Source organism: Phoenix dactylifera, chromosome 10, assembly GCF_009389715.1.
Source record: "Phoenix dactylifera cultivar Barhee BC4 chromosome 10, palm_55x_up_171113_PBpolish2nd_filt_p, whole genome shotgun sequence".
Classification (NCBI taxonomy): domain Eukaryota; kingdom Viridiplantae; phylum Streptophyta; class Magnoliopsida; order Arecales; family Arecaceae; genus Phoenix; species Phoenix dactylifera.
The window spans coordinates 6,465,873-6,480,814 of record NC_052401.1 but is presented as its reverse complement, the minus strand read 5'-3'; the positions used below and the strand labels follow the sequence as shown (position 1 = coordinate 6,480,814).

Here is a 14,942-nt window from a genome sequence, read left to right as displayed (position 1 = left end):
TATAAATATTATCACGCCAGGAGACAACATTTATAACGTGTAGGCATTTATCAACTAGCCGTTACACCTAAGACTGGTCAACAATATTTAAAATATTACTAATTATCTAAACAAATGAATAAGCGTGTTCATTGTCCATTTTACAAAAAAAAAAGAAGAAGAAGTTAAGCTTTAGTTTTAGTTGGGCATCAGATGGTCCAAATCAAATCCATATCTGAATTGGGTTACATTTTTGTTGATCCTATACCGATTGAATATAGTTTGGTTTGGACTGGACCAAACTATTTCTGGTGTCAGGTGTGGGTAGACAAACTAAAAATCTGTTTCAAACCCTTCTAGAGTTCACATTTTTACATGTTGCATGGACATGCAGTCCATTTGCCTGACCCAATTAAGTGAAATACCTGGTCGGGACCAGGTATGATCGAACCTGGATGGAGCCAGAGAAACCTGATACATAAGAGGCCTTGTCTCACTCGTATCACGTACCTGATATTTTTCCACGCCGAGATTGCAGTCCAGACATGTAAAATCACCATAAGATGTAAGCAAAGCAATGCACCTCCCGACTTGAATCTACTCAAGAATGATATTTATCTCATTAACTTACATCCATGTATGATATCAAATGAATGCTTGAATACAGATTTATGTGGACAAGAAAAAAAATGAATGACCTATAGACGACATGTAAAAAAAATAATATAAAGTAAATAAAACCATAATTATACATTCTATGGTACAATTTGCAAGCTATTAATGGTGTCCACTGCTCTGCAATGTCATAAAATGGTGCCTAACAGCCATAGGTGCAAGAAGATCCAATATGCTATGAGACCTAGCCTTGCTCCCGGGCGGGTCATCAATATCCGACCTCCGGAAACCCTGCAAAAGCACCAAGTGCAGATTAGAATAACTTCATCTGCTTAAATTTAGAAAAGCTATGATCTTTAGCAGCAAACTAAGGGCCTATATGCAAGACATCCTCCATCACAGTGGGAACTATGTTACCTGGACCATTAGATTTATCCTAAAATACCTGCATCCAACACTTGAAAATTGATATTGGTATGGTACATGGAAATGGCTCCATAAGGAGAAACTTTTAGATATTGAAAGGATCCAACACTTAGACACATAGCCGTACCCATATAATATAAGGTGGGAATGGCTAATAAGGGAAAAAGAGGAAACAGAAGTAGGACTGACTAGAATGGCTCCATACTAGGCCAGGGCTGCAAAATAAGTGGGAGGAGACAGATATCATTTTACCACAAAATCCGAGTTGTTGGGGATTGAAATCCACCTAAATAGTTGATTTTTTAGAATCCCAAAAAATCAAGGGATTGCAGGATACGTGCTCCAATGACCCCCAACCTATTTCTATCCGTCTTAATCATGTCTTCACCTTCCAACTTTTGTGGAGATGCACACAGGTAAGTTAGATGGACAACCAAATAGACCTACTTGTGCATGCTAGATGAAGATGAAATTCCCAAACTAAGGCAGGTTTATCTTAATACGTAAGTTTGGTCTATCCAATTAATATTCAAAGTGATAGACAATCTTATCAAATGACTGATTATCATGTCTCGTGCTCAAATATCTATAAGAAATAATACATTTTCTGTAGATTTAGTTCTCAAACGTTAATCATATGAAAAGAAGTAAAAAGCAATGCCAAATTTAATATCTTACCAGATACCATCAACTCTATCTGCAATCAACTTTCCTCGCTTGGGAATGAGACCTGATGTGTTCAGAGATTTGAAAATGTGACCTGCCAAGAAACAAATTGGTATTCCATCAGGAACGTACTGCAGCTAGAACTACTTTAAGATAGAGGCTAACAAAATCAAACCTTTATCATCAGTTTCCTGGGCAGCAATTAACCGATCTGACTCAGAATCAATACTAAGAACAGTGTGGTCAGTCGACCCCTTCCGCATTGTTCTCACATGTGCAGCAGTGGGGAAGGGCGTTATTGAGTTCTTTCCAACTGCCCCCTGCATATATGCATATGTAAGTTCAGGATCTCCACTATAAATAATTGAAACTGCACTCAGGTTAGTATTTCAATGATAGACCAGTATTACGGTGTTGCAGTTTAGTTTTACAAATCTGATGATTTATAAAGTATGGATAAACTGATACTGGACCAATAAAGATACTATAAGCATAGGGACAAAGACCACAGGCACTAATTTTGTGAAGGGCTTAGAAATGGGGTGGGATAGGACGGCCAGGAGAAAGAAAAGAGCCGGTTTAAGCTGTAACAAAAAATTAAGACTTGATAGGGACAAACAGCAAATGATTAGTCTTGCTAGTTATGGTTTTATAGTTATGCTTAGTTTGTCAATAAGTACTTGAAAAAGCTTGGTATGGTAATGAGTATAGCCACAAGCTTTAAATGGAGATGGACAAGCACAGAATAAGGCTTTCTTTTATTTTACATTTTTATGATACGAATATTGTTATCTCTACGTATTCAGAACTGACTAAATACATGCATTCAGGGTTCATGTTTTTAGTAGTTCAATAGTTACATAGACGAGCAGATGCATGTGATGACGTGATGTCTGATGATAATTTAAACAGGAACCAGCATTGTAAAAGTTGGGCACCTGGGTGGTTCAATTAGATGCCTGGGTAAGCTTGACGGCCTAGGTCGGCCTTTTTTTATAATCCATTTTATGTGCATGCCTACATTATGCAGCTATATACTCTCATTCTTTTGTTTCTTTTGGTGTGGCTCTTACAATAGGGTACGCTTACCTAAAGCAAAAGGGAAAATAAAAAAGCTTGTGTAAGAAGTTATAAAACCCTCATCCTAGAATCATCCAAATCCAAAACCTCTCCCTCCACCAAAACCTCTCACTTCACTGATGACCCTCAACAATTCTACAATTCTGCTGCCTACTGGAGAGTCCCCGGCAGCCCATCCAACCACCAGCAGCCATCTGACTGCTCAAAGGCTCCCATAAATGCACCCACCCCCATTTTCATAAGATTCTTCCTCTTCTTTCCTTTCTCTGTTCTTCTCTCCTTCCTACTTTCCCCTCCTTTTCTTATAGATTCTCTTTGTTGTCTCCTTAAGGGTTTCAAAACGGGAGAGGGGCGAAGTGAAGCTAAGATGAAAAGGAGGGGCGACCGGGCGAGCTTTATATTCCGAACCGAAGATTTGAACAGTGCTAATAACCGACTAGTCCAGTTCGGTACATCCTGAACCAGCCGGTTTGGCATAGTTCAGTTAACCTTGCTCTCCTTTTCTATCCTCTTTAATTCTTGCCATTAAGCTCTTTTACCCCCCCTCTCATCCCCCCATACATGTCCCTTCTTTTATTCTTTATACTTCTACTTTATCTTCCTCCCAATTGTTTTATCTTCTCATTTCTTTTTAAATACGGTTTTTGTGCTTCTTTTACTGTATATGTTTCACTCTGTTATTTTTTTCTTAACTTTTTCCTATATGCATACTCTTTTTTTTTCAATTCTTCTTTTGTTTCACTATGTTGTTTTTATTACTTCATCTACATTTTTCAATACTCTTTTTTTCAAGATCTGAAACTATTTTGTAGATGATAAACACAGAAAGCTAAGTGATAGGCGAACTCCATTTGTTTGATAAGTTGTGAAAAATCAAGATCTGGGCTCTTAAAAAAGAATTATGATGCACATGGTAAAAGAAGAAAAATGAAGGATAATAGTCACCATGCTTAGGTTAGAAGGAAATAGAGCCAGATAGCTTCTCTAAATGATAAAAGCATTGCCCCATACTTTGCCACTTTATGATGAGAAATTATATACAGCCTTGAGCTTATCTGGGAGATGATAATCTCCAAGGAAGACATGAAATGCAATATCTAGAAATAGGGTTTTCATTAGCAGACTCATGAGCTGAATCATCAAATAGAGGCTTTGAAATTGCATGAGATAAAAGAGAGAATAAAACAAGTGCTGTTTCCTAAAAGGCAACCAAGAAAGCAAGGCACACTAAGCAAGGAGCATTGAGAGGATAGCCACCACATCGATGAGAAACTGCAAGCAGCCTTGACTACTCACCAATTGAAAATATGAAGTACTATATAGAAGGGGCTTATTATGAACAAAATGAAACTTCAAATCACCATCAAATAAATAGAAGATGCATAATTCAAACAAATGCATGCTATTAATCAAATTGGAGTTTACTTCTATTTGGCAACAGTGTCCATAAGAAAGAAACCTCAAGACCCATGAAGGGAAGGGCTCAAAGATTATCCATCTAAAACTAGCATCGGAGGAATTGCTTTTGAGGAACAAAAAGTTATCCCCAACAACAATGATGGTGTCTACATACAAGAGCAACTGTGAATGTTAACGGGAGTATCAAGTATGGATTAAATGTCCATGATAGCTTCCGGTAAGCAGGGATAACAACATATCTTGAGTCTGCTTGATAAGACAGGTCAAATCCCTATGGCTTCAAGCTATTTTAGTCTTTTTACGAACAATTTTAGGTTATCTTCTAGACACTGAAGATCTAATGAAATTTGAGATTATTTCTGCTCTTTCCTCTTACGTGGAGAATATGCAGATTAAGTATTTGAGTTTGAAGAATTGGCCTGTCCCCCAATCCTTGATCAATTTGAGGATTAGATTTGCTCACCTTGATGTGATAATTTAAGACCAATTCATAATTCATACCCCCTCAATCTAGGCTGGCTCCTAGTTTTATCTTCCAAACCAGCCTAGCAATACACAATTTTCCTTTCGTCCAAAACTGACTAATCTATCTCATATTTCTAATTTTTATCATCCATGACTTAATCCACAACCGACAAGTTCCATCCCAATTGTTTATAGAGTTCACTTTGTCAAGCACTTCTACTACTACAAGCTTTATAATAGCCAAATTTATCGTTAATGTTTACAATATTTCTTCCATGTGATTTTATGTCTTCCCTTCCTTTCTAAACCCTAATACAAGTCGAACAACATCCTAGCCACAACCACATCCTCACATTGGATACACCTATATAACACCAATTAATGAGCAATTACTCATCGTCATCTCACATGCTCTTTTAGTGTATTCCCTTTGTAAATGTTTCTTTTCTTATCTTAATACACATCCAATGCAGCATTGTCAACTTTGCCACACTTAGGTCCTTGGAACATGATAAATATACTGCTCAACATGTTGATCCATAACTTGTTGGCCTAATCTTTTTATTTACAGAATTTACCACACAAGTATGAACAGTATTCAAGGATTACTTAATACTTCATAAGCACCTCTCTAGTTCATCCACCCTACTCTTTCACTATTAGACATTTAAATATAGTTGTCTTCATGGACTTTGAATCACAAACTAATACATGTGTTACTATTGTTGGATCTAAGGGCAGACCTTAGTGCTGTGGTAAGCTTGCTCCATTATGACCTTGGTGTGACTAGTACGAAACACGGAAACAACCTCTCTACACACATGGTAAAGCTATGTACATCTAGCCCACCCTAGACCCCGCAATAGTGGGCCCCTCGTGCACTAGCACGCCCTTTTTATTATCTATTGTTGGATCTATGCATGTATAATTTTTTTTTTTTTTTATATAGATTACAATCTGGAAGCTTATTATTCCCGCAAAATATATATTCTCATTCCAAAAGTACATGGATGAATATATATAACAAATCGATATTTATTTTATGATGTGAACATATTTATGTACTCAATAGGCAGAACTATATATGAGAATTCTGCATCATACACCTCCATCCCAAGCTTCTCTCATCAGCCCTTGTTATTAGGCCAATATACTAGCCTTTTCTGCCTTGACCGTCAAATGTATTAATGAATGTACAATCTCAATTTTGCTCTAGTTTGTTTCACTGTACATATTTTCAGAGTTAAAATGCTTAATTGTACTCTATGAAGAAATAAATAGAGTAAGTTTTGGAAATCAAGTATTAATGACTACCCATTTACTGTTTTCGACATCATTTTTATGTTCAGATATTTAATGAGTTCTAAACTATGTTTCAATTTTTATATGTTTAACTTTTTTTGGAGAGGAATCTAGTTCATTTTGTAGCAACCAGTATATCACTCAGAATTAGACTTGTACCCCTATCAGCTATGGCCAAAGAGTCAACAAGTAACAGGACTTTGATCCACAAAGATGAAGTATTTTTAACTATGTTCCTATCAATTTAAGTTCTTGTAAGCATGTAATAATCATTAATCTAAGGCATACCTACATCAATCTACTAAATTGAACATACTAAATAGTAAAGATAAAATATGACTCCAGTTGAAAACAGAAAGAACAAAAAAATTAATCTTACCACATCATCAATTTCAGATATCTCTGATCCTATTGCTGCTGGAGATGCTTCAAATACGGTCCTTTCTTTTATGGTGTCAGGCTGTGCAAGCTGAGAATGAATTGACACTTCGAGCATCTTAATTCTTGTTGATAATTCATCCACAACCCTTTCCTTTTCCTGCAACTTAGTTCCCAGTTCCCGTATTCTAGTCTTCGAATTTTCGGATTCCATACTTGAAGCTGTCGCCAGTCTTTCCAGAACTGTCACAAGGGCTTTTGCCTTGGGTTTCTGATCTTCAATTGAATCATTTCCTCCCATCTTGTGAATGATTTTTTCCAGACCAACAGTCAACTCAAATAACTCAGACTTCTTTGATTCCAATTCCTGATAATCAGTATCAATGGCTTCAGCAGCCTTTCTCAATTGTTCAAGTTCACGAACATGGGATGCAATAATCAACTGCATATCTTCCTTCTCATCAGTAAGAGTATCCAACCTGTGCAGCAGCTCGCTGAATTTATCTATAATATAAAAGAGTTTGTCAACAGGACTTGAGAAATGAAATTCTTGGCTCTGTGTTTCCAACTCGTTAAATGGAATCTCTATGTCATTTATTTTATAAACAAAGGTTTCCAGTTGGTCTTGTGAGAATAGTTGATCACCTATTCCTGCAATAACAAAAGAAGTTTTAAAAAAGAAGAGAACAAAATAAGCTAGTAAGAAAAGATGACTAGGGAAAATAAAAGTGCTAGATTGCAAAAATTACCTCTTTCTTTCGCAGTTAGAGTGTGTTGTAGAGACAAATATTCTTCTTCTTTATACCTCAACATATCCTCTCTGGCCTGATAATTTTCTAACTTAGATTTCATTTCAGTGCAGATCTCTTGCAGTGCTTCAAGATCCCTCTCCTTTATAGAAACTTTTTCTTGGTTCAGATGCCGATCTTGTATGGCAGTTTCAGCAGTCAACTCAGCATGTTTCAATCTGTCTTTCAGATCATCTATGGATGTTACCCAGACTTCCTTGATATTTGCTAATTGTTGGTACTGAATTTTGACCCTCCTGGCAGCACGTAATAGATCATCTGCAGCCTTCGCATATTCATCAGCATACCTGGATTCTACCCCACTTGAAACGGCTTCTCTGGATCTCAAGTGCAAACTAGAATTCATTATGTCTTGCTCTGTGTTTGATTCTGAATTCATTAAATCATGGAATTCAATTTGAAGTTCTTGCGTAGCACCCACACATGCTGAAAAAAGTGCAGTCATCTCTTTTTGTAAAGAAACAACTTTGACTTCTTGAGCCTGGTTATGAGCTTCCAACTTAACCACGTCTGACTTCAAGGATTCACTGAATTCAACCATATGAATGAATACATCCCTCATTGCTTGCAAACCTTGCAATACAAGTGCAATATGGTCATCCATATACTTAGACAAACTCCCAAATCTGACACTGAGAAGTTTAGTTTGGCCATGCAGTCCTTCTATGATTGAAGCCAAGGATGAAACATCACCAAGATCAGGTGTGCTTGTCTCGTTATGAAGCATTCTATTGTTGAAAAAATCTTCAAATTTGGGCAGGGAGAGAAGCTTTGCAAACTCATGATCATGCTGCAGAAATATTACACATTTATAAAACAATCAGATGGGAATTTAATGGTCTAAGACTGTTTAAAAATAAATACAAAGAAGAATAAAATAAATATGATGGTGAATTTTTATAAGGTTTAGATACATGAAAAAATGAAATTTGAAAGAAAGTACTTGAACATTTTTAAAGTTTCTAAACAGGAAAAATTGGGCTATGATATGTTTATCTGAAACATAGAAAGGCCTAAATAAATTCATCAGATCATCCTAGGGCTTATTGCGGCAATATAATACAGAAACTTTGAAAATTAGGACCTAGATTGCCTGTATAATTGTGGAAATACTTTGTTATGCTCCTTTATAAGTTGAATAAACTAATAAGTAGCTGCATCAATACCAGACTCATGTCCAGCTATAAAGAAGCCCCGACATCTAGCCCAGTGTGGCTCATAAATGTTACACCAAGATGTAATTTTTGATCCGTATAGGAAATGGTGCTATGAACTTATACAATAAAATATCTTTCCAGATTACAAAAGTAAACCAAGAAATTCAATGGGGCACCTTTTTTTTTGGCCATCACCTTTGATCAGTGCCCTCATTTTTCACTTTTATTTTGACCAATCTGTATTTCAAATACAATTTTATGGAACCAAGACAAGGCAAGAAAGGAAGGTGAGAATGTGACATGTTAATAGCTTAAATGTATGATCAGTTACTGTTTAATGATCATATCCATGACAAGACCCCAACCACATGAGAAATATATTATGGCCAAACTTGAAGCTCTAAAGAAATAATTATCAGCCATATAAGAAATTAAAATGGTCATAGCTAACAAAAACAAATCGCTACTAGCTCCAGATAAGGATGGGTATGTAATCCTCTCAAAGTAAACTTTCATGCATACTTTGAACTAGAAGGTTCATGTTTCCAGCCCCCAATCTTCCCTACGTTCATCAGTCATTAGATCAAACAATGTAAAAGCCAGGGCACATACTCAATCAGGATTTTCTTCCCATTTGGTGTATATTCCTATTGTGTCTTTTGCTTCTCCCTAGGACCTCGTGATACCAGCTTGCTATGAAATGCTTCCTGTTATAGGGGGCTCTTCGGTAGGCTTCTACCTTTGTTGCTTTTATTTGCTTTATGATTTAAATTAGAAAATAATTCATCGAGTATAGAAACTAGCCACCAAGGGAAATGCTGGTACCCATAATGGATGGGGAATGGATGGTACATTAGTGTTGCATATCATACTGTATCAAGACATGATACACTAGTAAGTACTGGCACAACAAAAAGTGAAACTAATTGCCATGCATCAGTATGCTATTGGGGTCATACCGAGTATCAGTTCTCTACTGATACAATGTGATATGCCTGGTACAGACTGGTATAGACTGGTGCTTCAACCAGTGACAAAAACCAGCATAGACAAATAATAAAAGATAACATCTAATAACCACAAATTGCAACTACCTCCAAGTCAGGGCGAAGATGTAGTCCCTTCTCATCAACCTGCTCATGCATATTGTGAATTAGAAGGCCCATACTTCTCAAGCTCTCAAACTTTTTCCTGAATTCTTCAGTCATTAAGGATATTAGGGCTTCATCTTTCATAAACATCTGAAGATGTCCATAGTGACTATTCATCTGAGCTGCATAGTTTTCTAAACTGCCACGAGTTCCTGCCAACTCTTCCATGCACTCAACTAACTTGGCATTCAGTGCAATGATCTCCTCTTTGCTTTTGGTTTCTGCTTCACTCTTTCCAGCATCCAGTAGAGAAATGTTCCTTTCTGCCTGTAATAAGGCATCTTCCAGTGATTTTATGGTTGCGTAAGCATCTGCTAACTTGCTAGCCTGCATAGAAACTTCCTCTCTCATTTTCTCCAACTCTTGCTCTATAGAAGTTTTACCATGTTGCATATCCTTCTTTTCTTCAGAGATGAAAGATATACAATTTTCTGCATCAGCTAATCTATCCTCTATGGATTTTATAGTTGCAGAGGCATCCGCTAACCTGCTAGCATGCAAGCTAGATTCCTCTTTAGCTTTATCTAGCTCTTCCTCTGCACGAGCCTTAGCAAGTTGTAATTCTTTAATGTGCTCTGAAATCCAGTTCAGCTTTTCTATAGGCCCTTCAAATATATTATCAGTAGGAAGAATAATGTTTTCTATGGAATCAACTAATCTTTGTAATGTACTATTGCTTTTATGCAAGATCTGTTCACTTTGATCTCTTTGATCTTTCAAGGAAGCAATATCTGACTCTAGCTTCTGAATGAACTCAGGGAACCCAGATAAACTCTTGATCTGCTCCTGGTAATCATTGATTGCAGAATCTTTTAGCTGGAGGTCATGTTTTAGCTTCTCAATTTCAGAATTTTTGTCATCCAGAGAGTGTTTAAATCCTTCACGTTCTTGCACCAAACCCTTTCCTTTCTTTATAGCCATTGACAACTTTTCCCTAAGAAGAGAAGATTTTTCCTCAGCTTGCTCAAGCTCCTTCTGTAAGGAGTCTTTATCATTTCTCAAAACAACTACTTCCTCTGACACTTTTCCCAACTCATCTGATAGCCTCATCATTGTGGACCTCTCGATCAGATCTTCATCCAGAATCATCTCACATAGCTTCAGTTCCTGACTGCTTACAAACAATAAAGTTTTCATCCTTTCTATCTGTTGACTCTCAGCAATAGAGGTTTTTATCCTTTCTCTGATTTTAGCCATACATTTCTCTATCATCACATTCACATCAACCGATGGTTGATCATCCACCGCGCTTTCAGAGATTTGCAGTAATACCTTCATCAACCCATCTTTTTCAGAAGAAAGCATAGACAACTTTTCAGCAATCTCTTCATATTTGCATCTTAGGTATTTGTGCTCGTTTTGGAGAGATTCCTTTGCTTGTTTTTCTTCCAAGAGAGACTTGGCCAGGCAGTCTATTTCCTTGTGTGTTTCTGACAATTCTGATTCATGTGACGCTACCGCAAGCTGGGTGCTAGCAATTTCTTCCTGCAGCTTGACAATATCATCTTTAGCCTGAGTAAATGAGTTCACAAGCCAATTGATTCGAGAATATAATTCACTTGATGAAATGGTCTCTGGTAGCTCGATCAAGGACAAGGCATCTTTAGCTTTGCGGTTTTCCAGGAAAATGATATCTGCAACATTTTTTTGATTCACGAACCACCTTACCCTATCTATGACCTTCATGGAATGCAGTTCTTGTGTGGAATCGGTTGACATGATTTCTTCTATTTCCTGAAGAATCACATCTCTTTGTGAGAGTAACTCTCTTAGGGAACTAACCAAAGTGTTTGTTTCATTCAGCTCCTCTGTACTAGCTTTAGCAGTTTCTAGGGCATCAGATTTCTTTTGCAAGTCTACCAAGCACCTCCCAAGCTCACTTGTCTTGTCATCTAATAACTGCTTCAACTCCTCGGCAATGGCTTCTGTAGTTTGTAGTGCATCAGATTTTTGTTGCAACTCTGTCAAGCAATGCTCAAGCTCACTTTTCTTTTCAACCAATAACTGCTTCAATTCCTCAGCAGTGGCTTCAGTAGTTTGTAACACATCAGACTTTTGTTGCAACTCCTGCATGCACCTCTCAAGCTCACTTGTCCTGTCCACTAATAACTGCTTCAACTCGTCAGCAGTGGCTTCTGTAGCTTGTAAGGCATCAGACTTCTGTTGCAACACCAGCATGAACCGCTCAAGCTCACTCACCTTGTCAGCTAGTAACTGCTTCAGCTCATTAGCACAGGCCTCACTAGCTTGAAGGGCATCAGACTTCTGTTGCGACTCCTGGATCCGCTCCTCAAGCTCACTCGTCTTCTTAGCTACTAACTGCTTCAGCTCACTAGCACTGGCTTTGCCAGCTTGTAAGGCATCAGACTTCTGTTGCAACTCCTGCATGCACCTCTGAAGCTCACTCGTCTTCTCAGCCAATGACTGCTTCAAGGAATCACGATGCTGAACCAATGATTTCCCCTTTGTCACTGCAATGCCGAGCTTCTCTCTGGCTGCCGCCAACTTGTTCTCTGTTTGCTCAAGTTCGATCTTAGTTTTGCTTGTCTCGGCATTTGCCTCTTCTAAACTCACTTTCATCTTCTCGACCTGTTCATCCAGTTCCCTGTTTTCATCTTCAAGCTTAAACATCTTTTCCTGAAGATAAGATTCATTTCTCTTTCTTTCAAGCAACTCTTCACAAGCAATACTAAAAATAATACCCGATTCATTTTCTTGTGAATTTGAAAAGTCGGGCCTGATCTCTGCCAAGCACTGCCCAAGCTGTTGGATATCTGATAAGAACTGCATGTGCTTTTCTATCAACAGCAAGGTGTTCCTCTCAACAAGAGACATTCCATCAGCAGTGGAATCTTCCAAAGACCCATGTTCTTGTCCAGCTACTGAAGCAAGGGAAGCTAACAACCTCTTGGAAACATCATCAGATGACTCTTTCAAAGACACAGACCATGCCTCCCGAAGTGAATCCAAGTAAGAAAGGATGACATCGCGAGACATCAAAAATTCTGAGGCTTTCGCATTGAGGTCTTCAATCTCTTGATCTTTTGAATAAAGAACAGACTGGAGATTTCTAACTGTGTTATCAGAATTTAACTGCTCACCTAGAATGCCATTCAAATGATGCATAAACTTAGAGCAATCACCTAACATCCTGTGCAACGGCGTGGGGGACGACAACACCTTGTCCTCCTCGCCTTCACCTGTGTCCATCCGGCAAAGATGACCAACCAATTCAGCATTGTTTTCAGCACGTACTGACTGTTTATTGATCATATCTTGAAGTTGTTGGCGTAGAGCGACAACTTGCCTCCCAAACACCTCCCTCTCTTCCTGAACCAAAACATAGCATCTGAATTCTTCTCTTTGATGAACAAAATAAAAATCAAATATCAAAAAAAGAAATCCAATATGAAAAGAAGGGGCGGCACCTCACCTTATACTTTCTGCACTCGGCCATGGTGTCCTCAAGCCGAGCCCGGACCCGGGCAAGATCACTAGCAGCCAGTCTGTCCCCGGCGCTATCTCCCACCTCAATTACGGCCATTGACTCCTCGAGCCCGCTGCTCCGCCTGCTCACCATGCCCAGTTGGTCCGATGCGTCCTCAAAAGTCTCCTCCTTCCCCGCATCCTCCCCCCGGTCCCCCTCGTCCGGCGGCTCCTGCATCGACCCATCAATGTTTACCAGAATGCCACTGTCTCGGCCCCCTCGCAAGCCTCTGGATTCCTGTATTTCCAAGTCCCTTCAGCATCAATTCAACAACGGAACCGAATCTAAACTCATAAAAATCCCACCTTCAGCCAGAAAAAAGAAACAAACTACCTGATCTGGGTTCGCGGGGAGCTCGACCAGCACTCCGTCGCTGCTCCCACTCTCATCCGAAGATTGCTGACCGGTACTCGGGGACTCGGGATCAGCGTACGCACTCGGATCCTCGTCGGTGTGGGCCGGCGTCCGGATTGCGGCAACCCGCTTCTCCTCCTCGTCGCTGGAATTTGAATCCGAACTGCTCGACGCCTTCGGACTGGAGTCCGAATCCAGGTGATCCGCCATTGGCAATCAAGAAGAACTCCAGAGCTCCACCCACTTTCAACTCAAACCAGAAGCAGCAATCGAAACAAACAGCGCAAAAGTAGAGCTAGAATCGACCGGAGAATCCGCAGAAACCCTAGACTCAACGGATTCGTTCGAATTCGAGCTGTATCCAAGAGATCAAAGAATCAAACAAATCCAGAAATAAAGAAAACTGGAGCTGTGAAATCCTTGAAGGCGAGAGAGAGAATTTGTGACACGTGAAGATTGGAATTGTTGATACGTTATGCCTGTACTACGGTTGAGCATTGCACGGAACCGAGGAGAAGATAGGTATGGTGTGCCTCTTACAGTGATTAGCTTATCTTGAGCCGGCGAACTGGACAAGAGGAGACGGAGTTGGAGACTTGTTTGAGTGTTGACGTGGGCTCCGACCTAACGGATGGTCGGATGTCGGTGTCGGCGTCGGGGGTCGCCGCAGCTCCGCACGTGCTTTTTTCCGTTCGGGTGGAAACCGCACGGAATGCACGTGGGATGGGTTGACTTATGACAACTCCAACGCCGGCGGAAGTAGGTCGGAGGGCAAAGTCCTTGAAATTGACTACAAGTTGGGAGCCTTCTCGCATTGGAAAAAATCATGGATGGATGCAACTTTCACCAGCATTTTTTTTTTTAACACACACATCATTATCTTTATAAATTTTCATAAATACCTTCTAAATACGGTTTTTATATATTTATCTTTCCAAAAATTCTATTTGTATGTATAACCATCCTATTTTATAATAATATACCTATTGTTAAATTTTTGCCTGACAACATTATTAATTAATTATTTTAACAATAAAAAATGTATTACCTTTTTCATTAATATTTATAAAAAAATTTACACAAAAATATAGCTCTTTAAAATACAAATTAATTCTAAATTTTACAGAGATATTAATGCAAAAAGGTGATGGTACTTTTTTCACTTCAAATATTATTAGTCATAAATCTAGAGGAGCTGTTGCAAAAATAAGGTAATTTATGGGTGTACATCCAAATAATAATATCGAAAGATAAATATGATATATATGCAAAAAAAATATTTTTTTGTGGAAGCCTGGGTGGTAAGCAATGCGGAGGTGCAAGAAAATATAAAATATATAAATAAATTTATCTCATTTTATCAACTTAAGCTTTTAGGATAAGTGGTGATTTTAACGGGAGAAAACAACAGAAAGAGAGGGCAAGAGAGATGGGCTCGGAAGCAGCCATCTCCACTTAGGCCACAAGAAATATATTGGCTGACTAAGGCCCTGTTTGGGAGAGCTGTTAGTAGTAAAACTTTTGGAAGTAGAGCTGTTGGAAGTAGAACTGTCTGAAGTAGAGCATTTATAAAAAGCTGTTTGCTGTTTGGTAACTACATTTCTAAAGTGTTGTGGTACTTTAACATGTGTTTGGTAAACAAACTGAGAAAATA

General features: G+C 38.6%; 1 protein-coding gene across 1 annotated transcript; it reads right to left on the bottom strand.

The window, feature by feature from the left end:
* Window positions 1-549: 549 nt before the first annotated feature.
* On the bottom strand, window positions 550-13,764 carry LOC103720287 (kinectin-like). Its single transcript, XM_008809921.4, has 8 exons — window positions 13,268-13,764; window positions 12,881-13,171; window positions 9,391-12,777; window positions 7,080-7,929; window positions 6,332-6,981; window positions 1,862-2,006; window positions 1,699-1,780; window positions 550-885 (listed from the first exon to the last, which is right to left on the bottom strand). The coding sequence occupies exons 1-8, from the start codon at window positions 13,496-13,498 to the stop codon at window positions 783-785; spliced, it is 5,739 nt and encodes a 1,912-aa protein (XP_008808143.2). The 5' UTR covers window positions 13,499-13,764; the 3' UTR covers window positions 550-782.
* Between the last annotated feature and the right edge of the window lie 1,178 nt (window positions 13,765-14,942).